The 22570-nt window shown below is 36.6% G+C and overlaps 1 protein-coding gene across 3 annotated transcripts in view; it reads left to right on the forward strand.

The window, feature by feature from the left end:
* The window catches only part of UIMC1 (ubiquitin interaction motif containing 1), a 132086-nt gene that overhangs the window by 53742 nt on the left and 55774 nt on the right, over positions 1 to 22570 (forward strand). For 2 of the 3 annotated variants that reach the window (XM_040630253.1, XM_040630254.1), the window contains exons 4-6: positions 15458 to 15582; positions 16318 to 16423; positions 16733 to 17469. In XM_040630253.1, coding sequence (XP_040486187.1) covers positions 15458 to 15582; positions 16318 to 16423; positions 16733 to 17469 — 968 coding nt within the window. The remainder of the gene's footprint in view (positions 1 to 15457; positions 15583 to 16317; positions 16424 to 16732; positions 17470 to 22570) is intronic. The other variant, XM_040630255.1, reaches the window with a different exon arrangement.

The following is a 22570-nucleotide window of genomic DNA, read 5'->3' on the forward strand; positions in this document are numbered from 1 at the left end:
ACTGCAAGTCCAGGTCATTACCTGTGCATCTTACTGACTGGCGGATATAAAGAGGTTTACAGGACCACCTCCTTGGGTTTGATTAATTTGTTAGAATGGCTCACAGAACTCAGGGAAACCATTTATTTAGTAGATGACTGGTTTATTATAAAGGATATATCTCCGGAACAAGCGGATGGAAGAGATGTAAAGGGCAAGATATGGGGAAGGGCTGGAGAGCTTGCATGCCCTCTCCAGATGTGTCACCTTTCCAGTATCTCCACCAGCCTAGAAACTCACCAAACCCTATAGTTTACAGATATTTATGGAAGCTTCATTATGCAGGCACGAGTGATTAAATCATTGACCATTGGTGATTGAGTCAATGTCCAGCCAGCTCCTGTCTCTGTTCCCTCAAGGTTGGAGGACAGGGATGGAAGTTCCAACCCTCTAAACCCAGGGCTGGTTCCCTCATCCTTAGGGGCTTTCCAAAAGTAAGTGCATTAACATAACTCAGGTATGGTGAAAGGGGTTTGTTATGAATAAGAAAAGATACCTTTATTGTTCTTTTCCCTTAGGAAATTCCGAGGGATTTAAGAGCTCTCTGCCAGGAAACAAAGATCAAATATATATTTATTAGTGTAAGTCACAATAGCAGAAAAAAATTTTTTTTGTAGGTTTTGCTTTCTTCTCTGATTTTGTACTCAATTGTGAAGTTATTTAATTATTTTTGACATTTTAATGTGATGTGAAGTGTTCAGGTATTTCAGTGAATTTTTCAAAAAATATAAGTAGTTGAAATTATTACAAAAGTTGATTGAAGATAAACAAGGCTTTATTTCACTGTTAATCACTGTTAATCTGAATTTCAGTGATTTAAGGTAGAATTCTTAGCTTTGTTGTAAATCATTGCATTATGTCTAGAGGTGGCTGTCACTAGGTTAGATCTGTTGAATGTACTCAAGTTACTTTCAGTATGGAAATTGTTGATAGTAGTTATTTTTTGAGATGCAATAATCTTCATCATTTGATAGTTAAGTTTATGTCATCATTGGTGGACTATTGATAGTTGTCTGATTATTCTGGATCTTTGCAATCAAATTGGGTTTTACTTTTTTATTTATTTGTGTCATGCTTTTTTATCTGGTCTGACAACCCTCTTTATCTTTTTTATGTATTCTGACTTTTGTCTTTTACAGTTACATTTAATGTAATTATTGATGTTATTGAATTAAAATATACCATTTGAAAGCTGTTCATTTGTTCCAACTGTTCTTTGTCTTCTTCTTTTTCTGTCCTTTTTTTGTGTTTGTTGAGTATTATTTTGATTCCATTTTATTTCTATTATTTATATCTCTTAAAGTGTATTTAGTGGTTGCCTGGAGTCTCTAGTACACACATTTAATTAATTAGTCACCTTCAAATAATGTTATATTGTTTCATGTGTAGTGTAGGCTATGTAACTGTATACTCACAATTTTTGTCTACTCTACTTTGTGTTATTTTTGCCATACATTTTAGTTTTGCATTTGTTATAGTACACAACACATTGATGCTATTTTGCTTTAGATAATTCTCTTTTAAAACAATGAAAATAAAAAACAAAGAATGCCATACTTTATTTTTACCATCTCAAGGGCTGCTCATTTCTTTGTGTATATCCCAGTTTCTGTTGGAAAGCTTCCTTTATCACTTTTGTAATGTAGATCAGTTGCCAATTAATTCTGTTTTTATTTGTCTGAGAAAGTCTTTATTTCTCCCATTTTTATGGTAACTACTTTACTGAGATATAACTCATGTACCATACACTTCATTCATCATACAATGCCTTCATTATTTATACGGTAGTCTTTAGTATAGTAAGTGTTGTGCAGCTATTGCCACAGTCTAATTCTAGAACATTTTCATCACCCTCAAAGGAAACCCTGTATACTTCCAGTCATCTGAAGCCTTCATCCCGCTGAGCTCTCAGCAACTACTAATTTCTTTCTGTCTTCATAGATTTGCCTATTCTGGACATTACATGTACATGAAATCATATAACACGTATCTTTTTTGACTGGCTTCTTTCACTTAGCTTAATGTTTTCACATTCATCCATGTTTTGGCATCAGTACTTCATTCCTTTATTGCTAAGTAATACTTCATTATATTGTTGTGCCACATTTTGTTTATTCATTTATCATTTGATGGACATTTAGATTGTTTCTGCTCTGGCTATTACGACTAAAGTTGCTGTGAACATTTATGTGCAAGTTTTTGTGTGGACGTATGTTTTCATTTCTCTTGGGTGTATACCTAGGAGTAGAATTCCTGGGCCATATGGCAACTTAGTATTTAATTATTTGAGAAACTTTCAGACGTTTTCTAAAGTGGCTACCTGTTTTACATTTCTCCCGCCATTTTATGAGGGCTCCAATTCCGTCACATCCTTGCCAATACTTATTTTTCTTTTTTCTTTTTTTTAAATTATAGGCATGCTACTGGGTAAGAATGTTATCTCATTGTGGGTTTGATTTACATTTCTCTAATGACTAATGGTGTTGATCATCTTTTTGTGTGCTTATTGGCCATTTGTATATTTTCTTTGGGGAAAAGTTGATTCATATCCTTTGCTTATTAAAATTTTTTAAATTATAAAACTCACATAAGACATACTATTTTAGCCATTTAAAATGTTTTTATCATGAAAGGGGTGTTGAATTTTGTCATATGTATTTTTTCTGTGTCTATTGAAATGATCATTTGGGTTTTGTGTTTTACTTTGTTAATTTTGTATATTAATTGCTTTTCTTATGTTAAACTAACCCTGCATTCCTGGGATAAATTCTACCTTGTCATAGTGTAGAATACTTTCTGTATGTTGCTAGATTTATTTTTCTGGTATTATGTTGAGGATTTTTTTTTAAATTTTATTTTTATTTATTCGACAGAGATAGAGACAACCAGTGAGAGAGGGAACACAAGCAGGGGGAGCAGGAGAGGAAGAAGCAGGCTCATAGCAGAGGAGCCTGATGTGGGGCTCGATCCCATAACGCCAGGATCACGCCCTGAGCCGAAGGCAGACGCTTAACCGCTGTGCCACCCAGGCGCCCCATATGTTGAGGATTTTTGCATCTCAGTTTTCTATTCATGTCTTTGGATTTGGTGTCAGGCTAAAATTGGCCTCAGGGAATGAGTTGCATGTTGTTTCCTCCTTTAATTTTTGGAAGAGTTGGTATTAATTTTTAACTATTTGACAGAATTCACCAATGAGGCCATCTGGGCCTGGGCCTTTCTTTGTGAATAGGTTTTGATTACTGGTTCAGTCTCTTATCTGTTGTAGTTCTATTCAGATTTTGTTTCTTCTTGAGTCAGTTTTGGTAGTTTGTGTCATTTTAGGAATTTGTGTGTTTCATCTAAGTTAGCAAATCAAATGGCATATAGTTTTTCATAGTATTCCATTATAGTCCTTTTTATTTTTGTAAGGTTGTAAGTAATGTCTCCACTGTCATTCCTACTTTTAGTGTTTGAGTCTTCTTTTTTTTTTTTTCTTCCCCCTGATCGGTCTAACTCATAGTTGATCAATTTTGTTGTTTTCCAAACAGTTTTTCTTTTTATCAATTTTCCTGTTTTTCTATTGATTTCTTCTCTGTTACTCATTACTTCCTTCCTTCTGCTTTCTTTAGGTTTAGTTTGCTCTTTTTTTCCTGTGTCTTAAGGTAGAAGTTAAGGTTATTGATTCAAGATCTCTTTCTCTCTCTTTTTTTAAGATTTTATCTATTTATTTGTCAGAGAGAGAGAGCGAGAGAGAGAGCACACAAGCAGGGGAAGTGGCAGGCAGAGGGAGAAGCAGGCTCCCCACTGAACAGAGAGCCTGATGTGGGACTGATCCCAGGACACTGAGATCATGACCTGAGCCGAAGGCAGATGCTTAACTGACTGAGCCACCCAGGTACCCCAAGATCTCTCTTTTTTAATATAAGCCTTAGACAGCTGTAAATTTCCTTTTTTTAAGTACTGCTTTAGCTGCATCCTGTAAATTTTGAAGACCTATTTTATTTTCATTCATCTCAGAGTATTTCCTTTTTTTTCTTTTTTTTAAAATTCAAATTCAATTTAGTTAACATATGCTGTATTATTAGTTTCAGAGGTTGAATTTAGTGATTCATCAGTTGCATGTAACACCCAGTGCTCATTACATCAAGTGTCCTTTTTTTTTTTTTTTTAAGATTTTATTTATTTGACAGAGAGAGAGACAGCTAGCGAGAGAGGGAATACAAGCAGGGGGAGTGGGAGAGGAAGAAGCAGGCTCCCAGCAGAGGAGCCCGATGTGGGGCTCGATCCCAGAATGCCGGGATCACGCCCTGAGCCAAAGGCAGACGCTTAACGACTGCGCCACCCAGGCGCCCCTACATCAAGTGTCCTTAATGCCCGTCACCCAATTACCTCATCCCCCCCACCTACCCTCCAGCAAACCTCAGTTTGTTTCCTATAGTTAAGAGTCTCTTATGGTTTTCCTCCCTCTCTGTTTTCATCTTATTTTACTTTCCCTTCCCTTCCCCTGTGTTCATCTGTTTTGTTTCTTAAATTCCACATATGAGTGAAATCATATGGTATTTGTCTTTCTCTGATTGACTTATTTTGCTTAGCATAATACCCTCTCGTTCCATCCACATTGTTGCAAATGGCAAGATTTCATTCTTTTTGATGGCTAAATTCCATTGTGTGTGTGTATAAAATACACCACATTTTCTTTTTTTTTTTTTTAAAGATTTTATTTATTTATTTTACAGAGACAGCCAGCGAGAGAGGGAACACAAGCAGGGGGAGTGGGAGAGGAAGAAGCAGGCTCCTAGCAGAGGAGCCTGATGTGGGGCTCGATCCCAGAACACTGGGATCACGCCCTGAGCCGAAGGCAAACGCTTAACGACTGCGCCACCCAGGTGCCCCTACACCACATTTTCTTTATCCATTTATCAGTTGATGGACATGTGGGCTCTTTCCGTATTCTGGTTATTGTGGACATTGCTGCTGTAAACATTGGGATGCATGTGCCCCTTTGAATCACTGTGTTTCCGTCCTTTGGATAAATACCTAGTAGTGCAGTTGATGGGTTGTAGGATAGTTCTATTTTTAACTTTTTGAGGAACTTCCATACTGTTTTTCAGAGTGGCTGCACCAGTTTGCATTCTCACCAACAGTGTAAGAGGGTTCCCCTTTCTCCGCATCCTTACCAACATCTGTTGTTTCCTCTTTCCTTTTTTTTCTGAATTTTATTTTTAACTGACCTCTATACCCAATGTAGGGCTCAAATCGACAGCCCTGAGATCAAGAGTCGCACACTCTACTGACTGAGCCAGCCAGGCACCCCCAAAGTATTTTCTACTTTCCCTTTTGATTTCTACTTTAACCCATTGGTTAGTTTAGGGTGTTTTGTCTAATTGCACGTATTTGTCAGTTCTCTATATTTCTTCTGTGTGTTATTACTAATTTCACTCATTATGGTTGGAAAACATATATTGTGTGTTTTTTAATCCTTTTTTGTTTGTTGAGGCTTGTTTTATTGCTATCATATGATCTGTCTTTAAGAATATTTCATATATACTTGAGGAAAATGTATATTCTCCCAATAAGGGGAGTGTTCTGTAGATAGCAGTTTGGCCTAGTTGGTTGGAGTGTTATATAGATCTGTATTTTATCTAGGTAGGTTATATTGTTGTTTAAATTGTCTATTGATGTTCTGCCTAGTTCTCTCTCTATTACTGAAAGTGATATATTGAATCATCTTCATTTTTGAAAAATACTTCCCTTGTTTATAGAATTCTGGTTTGGTAATTTTTTCTTTCAGTATTTTCAGAATATCACTCAATTGTCTTCTGGCTGCACAGTTTTTGATGAGAAGATGATGAGAATCTTACCTTTATTCTTTTGTACGTAACCTGTCTTTATTGGTGACTGCCTTCAATATATTGTATTTTTTTAATTACCAGTTTAAATATGATGTTTAGGTGTGAATTTTTTTTTGGGGTGGGGAGAATATATATATATTTTAATAATCTTTTTGGATCCGGGATTTGTAGTCTTTTATTAACTTTTGAAAATTCCCAATTTTGTTTTATAAAGACTTTTTTTTTTTTTTAGTTTTAGGTTTACAGCAAAATTGAGGGGAAGATACAGTGATTTTTCATTTACTCCCTTACCTCATACATATATAGCTTCCTCTATCAGAGTGGAACATTTATTACAATTGATGAACATGGATTGACATATTATAGTCACCCTAAGTCCATAGTTTATATTGGAGTTCACTTTTGGTGTTATCCATTCTGTAGGTTTTGACAAAAATACAATGACATGCATCCATCATTATGGTATACATTTTCACTGTCCTAAAAATCCTTTGTGCCCTTCCTATTCATCCCTCCCCCTGCTCATCTCTTACAACCACTGGTCTTCAGTGTTGCCTTTTCCAGAATGTCATATAAGTTGGGATCCTACAGTATGAAGCATTTTCACATTGGATTCTTTGACTTAATAATATGCGTTTAAGGTTCTTCTGGGTCTTTTCATGTTCTGGTAGATCATTTCTTTATATCAGTGAATAATATTTCATTGTCTGAATAGCATTGTTTATTCATTTACCTACTGACAGTCATTTTGATTGCTTCCAAGTTTTAGCAATTAAGAATAACGCATCTGTGAGCGTTGGTGCGCATTTGTGTTCACCTCTTTTGGGTAAATAACCAAAGAGCATGATTGCTGGATTGTATGGTACGAGTATGTTTAATTTTGTAAGAAATTGCCAAACTGCCTTCCAAAGTGTCTGTGTCATTTTGCATTTCCATCAGCAGTGAGTGAGAGTTCCTGTTGCTCCAAATCCTCACCAGCATTTGGTGTTTTCAATGTTCCAGTATTTGGTCATTTTAGTAGGTGTATAGTAAATATCTCGTTGTTTTAAATTGCATTTCCCTAATGACCTATGCGGAATATCTTCTCATATGCTTATTTGCTATCTGTTTATCTTCTCAGTGAACTATCTGTAAGGTCGTTGGGTCAGTTTTTGTTTGGTTTGTTTTCTTATTGTTGAGTTTTAAGAGTTTTTTGTATATTTTGGATAACATTCCTTTATCAGGTGTATCTTTTGCACATACTTTCTCCCAGTCTGTGGCTTGTCTTCTCATTTTCCTGATATTGTCTTTTGCAGAGCCGGAATTTTTAATTTTAATGAAGTCTAGTTTATCAATTACTTCCTTCATGGATTATGCCTTTAGTGTTGTGTCTGAAAAGTCATTGCCGTACTGAAGTTCATCTAGATTTTCTCTTATGTTATCTTCTAGGACTTTTATAGATTTGTGTTTAATATTTTGATTTATGATCCATTTTGAGTTAATTTGGGGAAGGTGTTAGGTTGTTGTCTGGATTCATTTTTTTGGATATGGATACCAGTTTTTCCAGCAACATTTGCTGAGAATACTCTATTTGCGCCATTGTATTGCCTTTGCTCCTTTGTCAGAGATCAGATGACTATATGGGTCTATTTCTCCAGTCTCTATTCTGTTTCATTGATCTATTTGGGTTTTTGCTAATATCACATTGGCTTTGATTACTGTAGCTTTATATAGTAAGTGTTGAAGTTGGGTGGCATCAGTCCTTCAACTTTGTTCTCCTTACATGTTATGCTGGCTATTCTGCATCTTTTACCTTCTTCATATAAACTTTAGAATGAGTTCGTTGATATCTGCAAAATAATTTGCTGGGATTTTGATTGGAATTACATTGAATCTGCAGATAAAGTTGGGAAGAATTGACATTCTGACAGTGTTGAGTTTTTCTGTCCATGAACATGGACCGTGTCTTCATTTATTTCTTTGATTTTATTCATCAGAGACTTGTAGTTTTCCTCATATAGATCTTGTACTTATTTTGTTAGATGTATACCTAAATGATAAGTATTTCATTTTGGGGATGCTAATGTAAATGGTATTTTGTTGTAAATTTTAAATTACACTTGTTCATTGCTGGTATTTGGGAATGTGATTAACTTTTGTATATTAACCTTATATCCTGTAACCTTTCTGTAATTGCCTGTTAGTTCCAGGAGTTTTTTTGTCAGTTCTTTTGGATATTCTATATAGATGATCATGTTATCTGTGAACAAAGTTTTATTTCTTCCCATCTGTATACATTTCCTTTTCTTGTTATTGCATTAGTTGGTACGTCCACTATGATGTTGCCTAAAGTCTTGTTCTTGGTGGAAAAGCTTTGAGTTCTTACCATTAAGCCTGATTTTAGCTGTATGATTTTGTAGATTTTTTTTTTATCAGGTTGAAGACGTTCCCCTCTATTCCTAGCTTATTGAGAGTTTTTATCATGAATGTGTTTGATTTTGCCCAGTGCTTTTTCTGCACCTGTTGCTATGATATTGTGATTTTTCTTTTTTACCCTGTTGATGTGTTGGATAACATTCACTTTTGAATGTTAAACCAGCAATGCATGTCTGGGATAAATCTGACTTGGTCGTGGTGTGTAATTCTTTTTATGCATCGTTGGATTTGATTTGCTAAATTTTGTTAAGAATTTTTGCATCTGGGACACCTGGGTGGCTCAGCTCATGATCCCAGGGTCCTGAGATCGAGTCCCACATGGGGCTCCTTGTTCGGCGGGGAGCCTGCTTCTCCCTCTGCCTGCCACTTCCCCTGCTTGTGCTCTCTCTGACAAATAAATAAATAAAATCTTTAAAAAAACAAAAAGAATTTTTGCATCTGTGTTCATGAGAGATATTGGTCTGTAGTTTTCTTGTAATATTTTTGTCTAACTTTGGTGTTAGGGTTAATGATGGTCTTATAGATCGAGTTAGGAAGTATGGCCTCTGTTTCTATCCTCTGAAACAGATTATAGAGAATTTGTATTATTTTTTACTTAAATGTTCAGTAGAATTCACCAGTGAACCCATCTGGTCCTGATGCTTTCTGTTTTTAGAAGGTTATTAATTATGGATTCTATTTTTTTTAAGTAGATATAAACTATTCAGATTGTCTATTTCTTCTTATGTGAGTTTGGGCAGATTTTGTATTTCAAGGAATTGGTTATCAGATTTGTGAGTATAAAGTTGTTTTTAGTATGTCTTACCTGTTTTTAAAATGTCCACAAGATGTGTGTTGATACCCTCTTTCATTTCCGATATTAGTAATTTGTGTCTTCTCTCTTAGCCTGACTAGAATCTTATCAGTTTATCAATTTTATTGATCTTTTCAGAGAACCAGCTTTCGGTTTGTTTCATCTTGTCTGTTAAAATTGATTGATTGATTGATTTCTTTCTTTCGAGAGAACGAGCTGGGGGAAGGGCGGCATAGGGAGAGGGAGAAGGAGACTCCCCGCTGAGCAGGGAGCCTGACCAAGGGGGCTCAGTCCCAGGACCCTGAGATCATGACCTGAGCTGAAGGCAGCCACTAAACCAGCTGAGCCACCCAGGCGCCCCTTGTCTGTTGATTTCTTGTTTTCAATTTGATTGATGTCTGTTGTAATTATTATTTCTTTTTTTCTACTTACTTTGGATATAATTTATTTTCTAGTTCCCTTAGGTGGAAATGTAGATGGTTGATTTTAGGTCTTTCTTCTACCTAATATAGGCATTCAGTGCTAAAAATTTCCCTCTCAGCACGGCTTTTGCTGTATCCCACAAATTTTGATAAGTTGTGTTTTTATTTTCTCTTGAGATTTCTTTGACCCATGTGTTAATTGGAAGTGTGTTGTTTAATCTCCATGGGTTTTTGGATTTTCTGATTATCTTTTTATTATTGATTTCTAGTTTAATTTCGTTGTGGTCTGAGAGCAGACTTAGACTGATTTTTATTTAAATTTGTTAAGGTGTGTTTTATGGCCCAGAATGTGTTCTATCCTGGTGAATGTTTTATGTGAGCTTATTATTGGTTGGAATAACCAGAGATGTCAATTATATCCATTTGATTGATGGTGTTAAGTTCAATTATACCCTTAATGCTTTTCTGCCTGCTGGGTCAGTCCATTTCTGATAGAGGGATGTTGAAATTTTTAAATATGATAGTGGATTCATGTATTTCTCCTTGCAGTTCTATCAGTTTTTGCCTCACATAATGACACTGTTATTAGGCATTTACATGTTAAGGATTGGTATGTCTTCTTGGGGAATTGACCTCTTTATCATTATGTAATGCCCTTCTTTATACCTAATAACTTCCTTTACTCTGAAGTCTGCTCTGTCTGAAATTACTCCTACTTTCTATTTTCTTTTAAACATTTGTTTTTATTTGAGAGAGATGTACCAGGTAGAAAGAAACTGTAAGTGGGTCTTTGGTGATATGTTGGTGAGGTATTGGGGATAGGGAAAGTATTCTGCAGTTCTATGGTTAGGTGTCAGTCTTTCAGTGTCTGTGCCTCTGGACTTGAACCTCACAAGTGTTTCTCAGTAGCCTCCTCCCCCCTTTATGTGGGACAGGATGCCTAGAGAAGTTTGGAATTTGCTATTTCCCTTTTTTTGAGGTCAGTTTGACACTGATAATATCCCATCAGTGTGGACTCTGATTAACTGGTTTCACCTAGGACACACCTTCTTAAAAAGCACAGAGTGCTCTGGCGTATTTCAGAATAGTTCCTTTTCCCCTCCCTCTGTGGGATGCTCAAGAGGAAATTTTTGCTGTATTTATTGTGAGAACCCAGTTGCCCTCTTGGAGGTAAAACCCAACAAAAGTGTGGGGATTTGCTATGATTGAGTTCCTATGGAGTTTTTAATGCTTATGCACTGAGCCTACAGTAATATGTCAGTTACAGTTTGTTTTTCTACCCTGGCACTGGTTTCTGTGGCAGTGTCCACTATTGAATCTCTGTTCTGATAAACCATGACTCCCCTGTATTCCCCTGTTGATCTCTCCGTTTTGGGGCAATAGTTTGCCCTGTGTCCTCCCCCCTCATGGATTCAAGAAGAGTTGTTGATTTTTTAGTCTTTTCAGCTTTTTACTTCTTGGTAAGACAGAATGGCAACTTTCAAGTTGCTTACATGTGGAACCAGAAATTGGTTGTGTCATCCCCATTATATTTTCATTTGGCCTTTATATAGTGTATCATTTTTATATGTCTTTGTGATTAGCATTTTATGACAAATTGTAGGAATTCTTTATCTATTTTGGATATAAGTCCTTTGTCAGATTACATATATGTATGCATGTGTGTTGTGAATATGTGCTCCCATTTTGTGGCTTACCTTTTTATTTTCTTAAGAAGATTTAAATTTTGATGAGGTCCTTTTTTTTCTTTTACGCTTTTTTCTTTCTGAGTCTTGTCTAAGCCATCTTTGAGTACCCCAAGATTACAAAGATTTTCACTTATATTTTCTTCTAGAATTTTTATAGTTTTAGATTTTGTGTTTAGATGTGTGATCCATTTTAAGTTAGTTTTTATATATAGTGTGAGATAAGGGTTGAGGATAATTTTCTCATGGATATCCAGTTGTCGTAGCACTATTTGTTGAAAAGCCTGATTTTGTTGTTAAGTGTCTGCCTTCGGCTTGGGTCATGATCCTACGGTCCTGGGATAGAGCCCCCATCGGACTCCCTGCTTGGCGGGAAGCCTGCTTCTCCCTCTCCCACTCCTCCTGCTTGTGTTCCCTCTCTTGCTGTGTTTCTTTCTGTCAGATAAATAAAATCTTAAAAAAAAAAAAAGTAGCTTCATGCCCAGTGTGGAGCCCGGTGCAGAGCGTGAACTCAAGACCGTGAGATTGAGACCTGAGCTAAAATCAAGAATCAGACACTTAACCAACTGAACCACCCAGGTACCCCTGTATGTCTGTGTGTTATACATAAAGAGAGTAAGATTTTTTTGACCTCCAAGAACCAGTTTTTGTCCATTTGGAGATGATGTCACCCCTTTTGAGAATGCATGATCCAAGTTGTCAGATTTGTTGATAGATAATCGTCCACAGTATTCCCTTATTATTCTTTTCATGACTGTAGAATCTGTAGTATATATCCCTTGTGTTACTCATGATATTGTTAATTTGTGTTTTCTGTTCTTTTTTTCCTTGATCTAGTTACATTTTTATAAATTTTGATTTTTTTGTAGAACCAATTTTTTTTTTAAAGATTTTATTTATTTATTTGACAGAGAGACAGCCAGTGAGAGAGGGAACACAGGCAGGAGGGTTGGAGAGGAAGAAGCAGGCTCCCAGTGGAGGAGCCTGATGCGGGGCTCAATCCCAGAACGGTGGAATCACGCCCTGAGCCAAAGGCACATGCTTAACAAGACTGAGGCACCCAGGCGCCTCAGTTTTTTGCTTCTTTAATTTTTTTTTCCCTTCCATCTGGCATCTTCTATTTTGTTGATTTCTCTTCTTTATATTTCTTTCTGTTTACTTTGGGTTAATTTCACTCTTTATTTTTTAGTTTCTTAAAGTGTGAAGCTTGTATCATTGATTTTAAACTTTTTTCTTTTTTCTTTTTTTTTACATTTCTTTATTTGAGAGAGAGGGAGAGAGAACAAGGGGAGGGGCGGAGGGAGAGGGAGAGAATCTCAAGCAGACTTCATGCTGAGTGCAAACCCCTTGTGGGGCTTGATCCCAGGCCCGAAAATCATGACCTGAGCTGAAATCAAGAGTCAGCCGCTCAACTGACTGAGCCACCCAGGCGCACCTCAACTTTGTTCTTTTCTAATATGATCATGAGGGGTGCCTGTGTGGCTCAGTCAGTCATTAAGCGTCTGCCTTCGGCTCACGTCATGGTCCTGGGGTCCTGGGATCTAGCCCCACGTCAGTCTCTCAGCAGGGAGCCTGCTTCTCCCTCTCCCCCTGCTTGTGTTCCTTCTCTCACTGCCTCTCTGTCAAATAAATAAACAAATAAAATCTTTAAAAAATAATATGATTGTGAAAACCTATACATTTTTCTATAAATATTGTGTTAGGTGCATCCCACAGATTTTTATATGTTTTCATTCTCATTAAGGTCATTTCATATTTAGTAAGGTGCACTTTTTATGTTTGGATTCAGTTTTAAGGATCCCTCATTCTTAGCGATTTTATTTTACTTAAAAAAATGTTTAATGTTTACTCAATTTTATAAGTCAAAGAGACACAAAAAGATATAGTCAAAGAAGTGTCACTCTCTCCTTATCCCTTCTGCCTTGTTCCCAACCACCTGTAGGTAACCACTTGGATTAGTTTCTAATTTATCCTTCTTGTGTCACTTTGCAAACATAAACAGGTGTATTATATATTTTCTTATTTCTCCTTTATTACACAAAAAGTAGCATACTATATATAACTCTTTTGTATGTTTTTTTCTACTTAATATTATATCCTTGAAATCGTTCTATTCATGGTCCATAGATATTTTCCTTATTCTTTTTTTACATTTATATATATGCACATCAGAGTTTATTCAAGCAGTGTCCTATGTTAGTCATTAAGTAGATTCCAGTGTTCTGCAAATTTAAACAGTGCTGCAATGAAAAATGTAGTGCATTATTTACTTTTTTTTATTGTAAGTATATCGCTAGAGTGAATTGATAGAATTGGGATTTCTGGGTCACATATGTACTTTGTTAGATATCAAAATTCTCTCCATAAGCATTATACAAAATGGTGATATTCTAATTCTGTCATTTGTTTTACATTTATTAGCTGGAATAATTCTTTAAAGAGAAACTTCTCTTCATCTGTTTGGTTACCCTGTAATGTAGCTTGTATTGGAAGAGTAGCACACAAGCTTGATTCTTTTTTATTTAGCAGTTGATCTACCAAATACCATAGGATCTCACTCATATGTGGAATTTAAGAAAGAAAACAGATGAACATATGGGAAGGGGGAAAAGAAAAAAGGAGAGAGGAAACAAACCTAAGAGACTCTTAACGATAGAGAACAAACTGAGGATTGATTGAGGGAAGTGGGTAGGGGACGGGCTAGATGGATGCTGGTTATGAGGAGGGCACTTGTTATGATGAGCACTGGGTGTTGTATGTAAGTGATGAATTGCTGAATTCTACTCCAGAAACGAATATTGCACTGTATGTTAACTACCTAAAATTTAAATTTAAGAAAAACACTTGAAAAAACAAAAACCAAAATAGCTGATCCACTAACATTCTTCAACGGTGACCAGTTAGTTGTGGTTTTTTTTGTTTGTTTGGTTTGAAATTTTTATTTTTAAGTAATCTCTACATGAAGTATGGGACTTGAACTCAAACTCAAACCCAGTGACCCAAGATCAAGAGTTACATGCTCCATGGGGCGCCTGGGTGGCGCAGTTGTTGGGCGTCTGCCTTCGGCTCAGGGCGTGATCCCGGCGTTCCGGGATCGAGCCCCACATTGGGCTCCTCTGCTGGGAGCCTGCTTCTTCCTCTCCCACTCCCCTGCTGTGTTCCCTCTCTTGCTGGCTGTCTCTCTGTCACAAAAATAAGTAAAATCTTTAAAAAAAAAAAAAAAAAAAAAGAGCTACATGCTCCACTGACTGAGCCAGCCAGGCACTCCAGTTGTGGGTTTTTTTTTTTTTTTTAAGTGTCCTTATGAACTCATAAATTTAAACATATATTTTTTTAAGATTTTATTTATTTATTTGACAGAGATAGAGACAGCCAGCGAGAGAGGGAACACAAGCAGGGGGAGTGGGAGAGGAAGAAGCAGGCTCATAGCAGAGGAGCCTGATGTGGGGTTCGATCCCAGAACGCTGGGATCACGCCCTGAGCCAAAGGCAGAGGCTTAACCGCTGTGCCACCCAGGTGCCCCTAAACTAATATTTGATGTCTTAATTCATTGCAGTCATTATTCTTACTGATATTGCAGTTCAGTTTTTGGCCAGTGAGAACCTCTTAAAGTTTGCTACTAAGGTCTTTTGATATGACCCTAGTAGTGTAGTAGTGTCTGATACTTTGCTCATAACAGATACCTAGCTCATCTTCTACATTTCATGCTCCAGACTTGGAATCAGCCACTGTACTTTTGTATCAGCCATGGTACCTTTTTCCGAGGTACCCCAGTTGTCTTTAATGGGAAATGGTGTTTGGAGATTACATTCTGGTCACTAGGGATGTTCTTTTCTGCTGGGTAAATCAGAGGATTCTGAAGAGTAAAATTCTTCTGGTTAAGTGTTAAACACAAAGCAATGTGCTGTGTAGCAAAAAACCCTGGAATGGGAGCCAGTTCCTCTATTCATTTATCAAGTATTTATGGAGTCTCTGTCAGGTGCCAGACACTCTTTTATACATTGGAGATACAACAGTGAACAAAATAGGCAGAAACTCTGCCTTTATGGAGTTTACAGTCTAGTTAACCCATGATACTCATTGAAACAACTGTTACTTATCTTGGCCAACACCTTAACCTTTTGGTTCTTTCCTCATTTATAAGATTATAAAATTTTACTAAATAATCTGTAGTGTTTTCATTTGAAAAGTTTAATAATTTCTGTTTCTTGCTTCCATGCTTATTCAGTGTTTGTGGTGTTCCTTTCCTCTCTTTTTCTTATCCTCTTACAGAAATGACAGAAGAGGAACAGTTTGCTCTGGCTCTCAAAATGAGTGAGCAGGAAGCTAGGGAGATGAACAGCCAGGAGGAGGAAGAAGAGGAGCTCTTGAGGAAAGCCATTGCAGAAAGCCTGAATGTAAATATGCCATGTTGAAAAAGTTTGTGAGGATTGATTAGCAGTATATATATTTTTATTACTTCTGCAGTGTTACAGTTGTTTTAGGAATTAGCTGTAGTAGTTCATAGGGTTTTTAACTGACAAATATTTCCCATAATAATTTTTAAAGTGCTCGTCGAATTGTTGGTGAACCCAATTTGAAGTGTTTTGTTAATTTTATATGAAAGAGTTTTCTTCCACCCCACAGATTTTCGATACATGGTTTAAGAGAGCTAAGTAGTTGGCAGCTTCTGAAAAGAGTTACCAAGTCCCAAGAAACCAAAAGAGAACAAGATAAGGTGCTTACCTCCCCTGTTTTGGGGGAGAACAAAGGCAATGAGAAACTAGAGGTGGGTTATGGAAAAAAGAATGAGAAGTTAAACATTCTTCAAATAATGTTAAATTGTGATTTGAATATGTGTAGATGAAATTATTTTAAATGTGAAGGATATTTGCCAGTGGCAGGTCCTGAGCCATCCTTTATGTCATTCGTGTCTCTATTAGAAGAGAGCTTAGTATAGTGATCTGCTATAGCATTTTGCACATAGTAGGCATTTGGTACACATTGTGGAAGTCATTTGAATTGAGCATCTACGTTTTGGAAAGGAGAATCTCTTAGGGGACAGTGGCCTCTCTGTTTTGTCCTTCCTGTGACCCTTCATGTATAGCTATTTTAATAATAAACCTGGTCTGGTGTGGGATCACTTGTTTCAGAGTTGCCGGCCTTCTGATGCGTCTGCTACCAGATCTCGACCTCTGGCCACTGGACCATCTTCACAGTCCCACCAAGAGAAAACCACAGACTCTGGGACCACTGAAGGCATGTCTCCCTGTTCTGACTCCTTCCACTCATCAAGTATAACTATATCACAGGGATCTCATGCTGAGAGTAGATACAAAGAAATGCCCCATATCCCTTTGGTGGTATTAAAGAGGTTAAATCTGAAAATAGTTGAGATCTCACTAATATCCAGCATACTTTTATCTCCAAGGAAAAGTCAACATTTGGTTAAACACAAAGAAGAGCCTTTTACCCACATTATGTAATTCTTGGTAAGTGATAACTTACCAAGCCCTCTTAATAAAGAACAGTTTGTCCTTAGCCCTACTTTTTCTCAAATACCTACAGGCATATGGCAGCTGGTACCTTCATCACTGTTTAAAGGCTCACATATCAGTCAGGGAAACGAGGCTGAGGAAAGAGAGGAGCCTTGGGACCACACTGAAAACACTGAAGAGGAGCCGGTCTTTGGCAGCTCAGGAAGCTGGGATCAGTCAAGCCAGCCAGTGTTTGAGAATGAGAACGTTAAATGTTTTGACAGATGTACTGGCCACTTGGCTGAGCACACACAGTGTGGGAAGCCACAGGAAAGTACTGGGAGGGGTTGTGTTTTTCACAAAGCTGCCCAGGGTAGGGGGGACACATCTAGGCATTGTCTGCCTACCCCAGCAGATGCCAAAGGTCTCCAGGATGTTGGGGGCACTGTACACTACTTCTGGGGTATTCCATTCTGCCCTGCTGGAGTAGACCCTAACCAATATACCAAGGTCATTCTCTGCCAGTTGGAGGTTTATCAAAAGAGCCTAAAAATGGCTCAGAGGCAGCTCTTTAAAAAAAAAGGGTTTGGGGAACCAGTGTTACCTAGACCTCCTTCTCTGATCCAGAATGAATGTGGCCAAGGAGATCAGGCTAGTGAAAAAAATGAAGGCATCTCAGAAGATATGGGAGATGAAGACAAAGAGGAGAGGCAGGAGTCTAGGGCATCTGTCTGGCACTCAAAACCCAAGGATTTCCAAGAAAGCCCAATTAAAAGCTTGAAAGAGAAACTTTTGTTGGAGGAAGAACCAACAACCAGTCATGGTCAGGTAAGGGTCAGTGATGCTGTGATTAAGGATGATTTATTCACAGTTTAAACAAGGATTATTATAGCTATTTGTTCTTTTTGTGGTTTTTTCTTTTTTTCTTCTGATTTTTAAAGTAACACGTGCTCACTGTGGAAAATTAGGAAAGTACAGAAGAGTGTCAAGAAGAAAAAAATTACCCATAACCTCAGCACCAAGAGGCAATCATCATTATTTCTATGCATTTTAAAATATTTTTTCTTTTAAATTTTTCAATAAAATGAAGACTCTTCTGTATAAGCTGTTTCTCTTTCCCATTTCATAGTTTATGTTAGATCTTTTCCTATTTATTAAGTATACTTGAAAACATTATTCTATCACATGGATATACCATAATTTATTTTTTGTGTTTTAAAATTTTTGTCATTTCTAAAAAGTTAAGTTTTTGAATAGATAGTAATATTCATATGGCCCATAAATCGGAAAGATGTCAATGAAAAGTATGTCTCCTATCCCCTTCCCAAACCCACCAGTCCCTTCCCTGAAGTCAACCTATATTACTGGTTTCTAGTGTATCCTTCTAAGATATTTTATGTGGTACAAGCAAATGTGTATACATACTCTTTTCCTCACCTTTTTTTACACAAATGATCACATAATCTACACATTATTCTGCACCTTGCTTTTTCTCATTGAAATATTTCTGAGATCATTCCATAACATACATACCTAAAAAATTTCTTCCTTTTTTTGGATGTGTAATATATGGTGTACAGATGAGTTTATTTTTTTCAGTACCCCTATTGGTGGACTTTTAGGTTGTTTCTAATACTTTACTATTAAAAACACTACTGCACTGATTACTCTTGTATGGAGATGTTTCATCCACATGGGAGATATTTGCATAATTTCTTGCAGATGTAATTGGTAGATCAAAGGATATATGCATTTACAATTTCGTTAGCTGTTGCCAAATTGCTTTCCATAGAGGTTGTATAAATTTACACTCACAACAGTGTAAGAGTACCAGCTTCCCCCTTACCCGTTCCAAATCAGTACTATCAGGACTTTATGATCTTTGCCCATCTGAGGAATGAAAAATGCTATCTCAATACAGTCTTAATTTGCATTTCTCTTATTGTATGTGCAGTTGAAACCCATTTATATTTCCTTTTCTGTCTGTTTAGATCTTATGGACATTTTTCTTTTTCAACAATCTTTGTCTTAGTGGTTTGTGTGTATCCTTTATATATTAGGGGAAGTGGTCCTTTTTGTTATGAAGAGTAGATAGTTTTCCAGTGTATTTTTTTCCCCCACATGATGTTATATATCTGATTTTGCTTGTGGTGGTTTTCTATGATTTACCAAAAACAGTCCCCTGTTTGGGAACATTTAGGTTGTCTTTTCAGTTGTTTTCTGACATACCTAGCTTGTATTATATATCAAAGCTTATATTCTGTTTTTTTCTCTGATATTATAAAAGCAATCATATAATTACAAACTGTGTAAACTGTAAGTTTAAAGATTATTCTGTTTTATGACTGTACTCTTCTTTGTTGCTATTTCTGTTTTTGGGCTCTGAGTTTTGGTTTTGTTTTGCCGTTATTTTATTCTTTCTCTTATGATAGGGGTTCAAGAAATGGTAGCCACGAGAAATGTCATAGCATAGTGTAGAGAGCATGGATTTGGAGTTTGAATTTTGACTTTTGTGTATGTCTTTGAGCAAGCCATTTAACCTCTCTGAATCTCAGTTTTTACATCTGTAAAATGGGAATAGCAATTCATGTCTTACAGTAGTTTTAATGATTAAAGTGAATTATGTAAAATGTCTAATATGATGCTTAGGACATTAAGGCACTCAATAAATGATAGTTCTCTCTAAGGGATCAGAAGGCCATTCATTGAGGGTACCTGTCCGAATCATTCTTCCTCAGCAGCCTTATTCATCCACATTCTGGAAAGATTGCTATATGGGAAGAAAAAGCATTTTTCTTTTTTTTTTTTTTTTTAAAGATTTTATTTATTTATTTGACAGAGACAGCCAGCGAGAGAGGGAACACAAGCAGGGGGAGTGGGAGAGGAAGAAGCAGGCTCCCAGCAGAGGAGCCTGATGTGGGGCTCGATCCCAGAACGCTGGGATCACGCCCTGAGCCGAAGGCAGACGCTTAACGACTGCGCCACCCAGGCGCCCCCGAAAAAGCATTTTTCTTAATTCTTTTAGTGTCTTGCCTCTTTTCCAAAGGAAAGTTAGATTGTGCTTATGATAACATGTTTGTTAGTTCTTGGTAACTCAGAGATACTTCCCCTTAAGAGAATAAATTAACTCTAAAGAATGAACATTTATTTATTGTATTTGTTGACCGATTTTTTGTAATTCAGTTTGTTAGCTTGAAAATCCCAGGGGCCAGAGTTGTAGAGCATAGACTTGTGTCAAGTTCTGAGGTTTGAAAGCAGTGCCTTTGGAATAGCCTGGAAGTATTCAGAACCTAATGGCTGGCCCTATAAAGACTGAAGTTCTCTAACTTCCCTGAACTGGCCACCAGATGCTACAGATAGCATTATTGATTGGTACTATTTGGCCACAACCAATCAAATCAAGCTGGTTTAATTAAAAAGAGGACTTTATCATAAGGAAACAGGGTGCCTCATAAATTCTAAAACAGGTTGGTAACCAAGCCTGGAAAGGTACAGGGTCTAGAATATCATCTGTAATTTTTCTGTATCTCATTGCTATATTGTATCTGCTTCATTTTTCTCCCCTGCATATTGGCTTCAATTGCTTCTCTTTCACAATGGTAGGTGGAAGACACTGATCCTACAGCTCCCAAACTGAAATACAGGTTAAAGGAGATTTCTTCTTTCTTAATACGAATTTCAGATTTCTAGGAAAGGACTTAATGGCCCTTTGGAGTTAATAGCCTTCACCAGCCCAATTGACTGTGGCTTAAAGTGGGGTCTGTGTCAAATTGTACAAATGGCCAAGTCCACTACTATAATATAGTGGGGGGGGGGGTGACATACTAGTCTCAGTAAAAGGAGACCAGGGAGACAACCTAGTACGTATCCAGTATAGTCATTGTCATTAACATTAATTTTGGAAATTAGTTAGAAGTATTGAAAAATGCTGAAAAGTTTAAAAGAATAAAGTTGAAAGCATTCACAATCCTGTTTTCCAGTGATATATTCCTTCATCTTATCTTCTATACCTATTTTTATATGGTTTCTATCATATTTTTGTATTTTTAAGTTAACATTATGTAAACATTTTCTTTTGATGTTAAAATTATTTGTAGATTACACTTTTAATGACTACATAATATTCTGGCGTATGAATTTATTATAATATTTTAACCCTTTTCCTATTGTTGGATATTTTCATTGCGATAAATATCTTTTTAAATAAAATGTTGTTTTATTTAAAATTAGTATCCTTAGGGGAGCCTGGCTGGCTCAGTCGGTGGAATGTGCGACTCTTGATCTTGGGGTTGTGAGTTCAAGCCCCATGTTGGGTGTGGAGATTACTTAAAAATAAAATCTTTAAAAAATAAAATAATAAAATTAGTATTCTTAGAGATAGGGAGCAAGAAAAATTCTGTATTAAAGAGCTATGAACATAAAAAAAAGACTTCCTATTTATTGCCAAATTGCATTTCAGAAAGGTGCTCAGATGTGTACTCCTTCCTTTCAGCAATGTATGAGACTGCCTAGTTCACTGCAGTCTTGCCAACGTAGAATAGTATCTTTAAAAAACAAAGCAAAACAAATAAACTTACTAATTTTATAGGCAAATAATGAAAGTCTACATTGTAATTTCACCACTAATATTGGTCTTTTGCTTTCAGCAACTGTGGGTAGAAAGAATTTACGTGTTTATTAAATGTTTTCTATTGATTATGACTTTGCTGGAACTGCCCATTTGTGAGACTCCTTGGTTGATAGAGATAGCAAAAAGTTCCCAGAACTAGGGACTTATCACCTTGGGTCAAATAACTTTAAGTGTATATGAAGGTTATAAAAGCTTTAGAATCATGTAACTAATTTCTGGCATCACAGAAACAATAGAGAGGTTGTTAATGAAGATGGAGAGGTCATCTTGATGGCTGTATAGCAGGGAAGTGGAGGAGTAGCATATTGATGTGGTCACTATATTTTAAGGTCTGATCTTTAATTTTTCAGTCCAGATACTGGAATTTGTTTTTCAGAAATGGCAAGATTGTGTGGGGGGTGTAAAAAGTGACTTTGACTAGTCAAACTTCAAGCTGATATGTATACCAAATGACAGTTTGTTAATTTATTATGGAAGATATTTTTGGTGACCAGAATATTCAGGTCCACCATCTACTGTACCTCCTTCTAGGAAGAAGGTACCTAAAGGGCTGAAAATAGTAATCAGGAAATGGTAATAATTAAGGGATCATTCAGCTAGTCTATGGAAAGACCGATAAGCTACTAGTACCTGATAATAGAGGACATTTCTCTGGTGACCAGATGATGTGTTTGTTTATTTTTACTTCCCAGTCTACAGTGTTAAAGACGGTGCTTGCTTCTGAATCTTTGGATTTTTCTTTTTTAGATTCATTGCAGACTATCATTCCTTTTTCATTAACATATTATTTCTTAGGCAGAATGCAATGTCTTGATTAGGCCACAGCTTCCTTAGTTTAAGTTATATTCATATCATGCGTCCCCGTTCAACTTGATTAGATTTGGATATTCTAATAAAATTTTGTTTGCTTGTTTTGCTATGTTATTTCATATTCTGGAAGAACCTCAGTTTACCCCTATGTTCAGATTGCTGTCATTGAGGTGTAAATTTAGAAATTAAAAATGATGTATTGAGATGAAGACATTCTTGGGATTCTATGTTGAAATGGTTCTAAGAAGATTATTTGAGTAAATAACATAACATAGTGGTTAGAACATGGATTTTAGAGTCCGATTCTAGCTCCACTTTAGACCAACTCTGTAATTTCGGGTACATTATTTAACTCATCAAAGTTTCACTTTCCTCATTTCCAAAAAAAACGTATTATTTCTGCCTCAAAAGGTTCTTGTGAGGATTAAAGGAGATAATGCATTGTAAAGTGATTTGCATAAAGGCTTGGCACTTAATAGGTGTACAGTA

This window comes from Ursus maritimus, unplaced genomic scaffold, assembly GCF_017311325.1.
Source record: "Ursus maritimus isolate PB19 unplaced genomic scaffold, ASM1731132v1 scaffold_15, whole genome shotgun sequence".
NCBI classification, from domain to species: domain Eukaryota; kingdom Metazoa; phylum Chordata; class Mammalia; order Carnivora; family Ursidae; genus Ursus; species Ursus maritimus.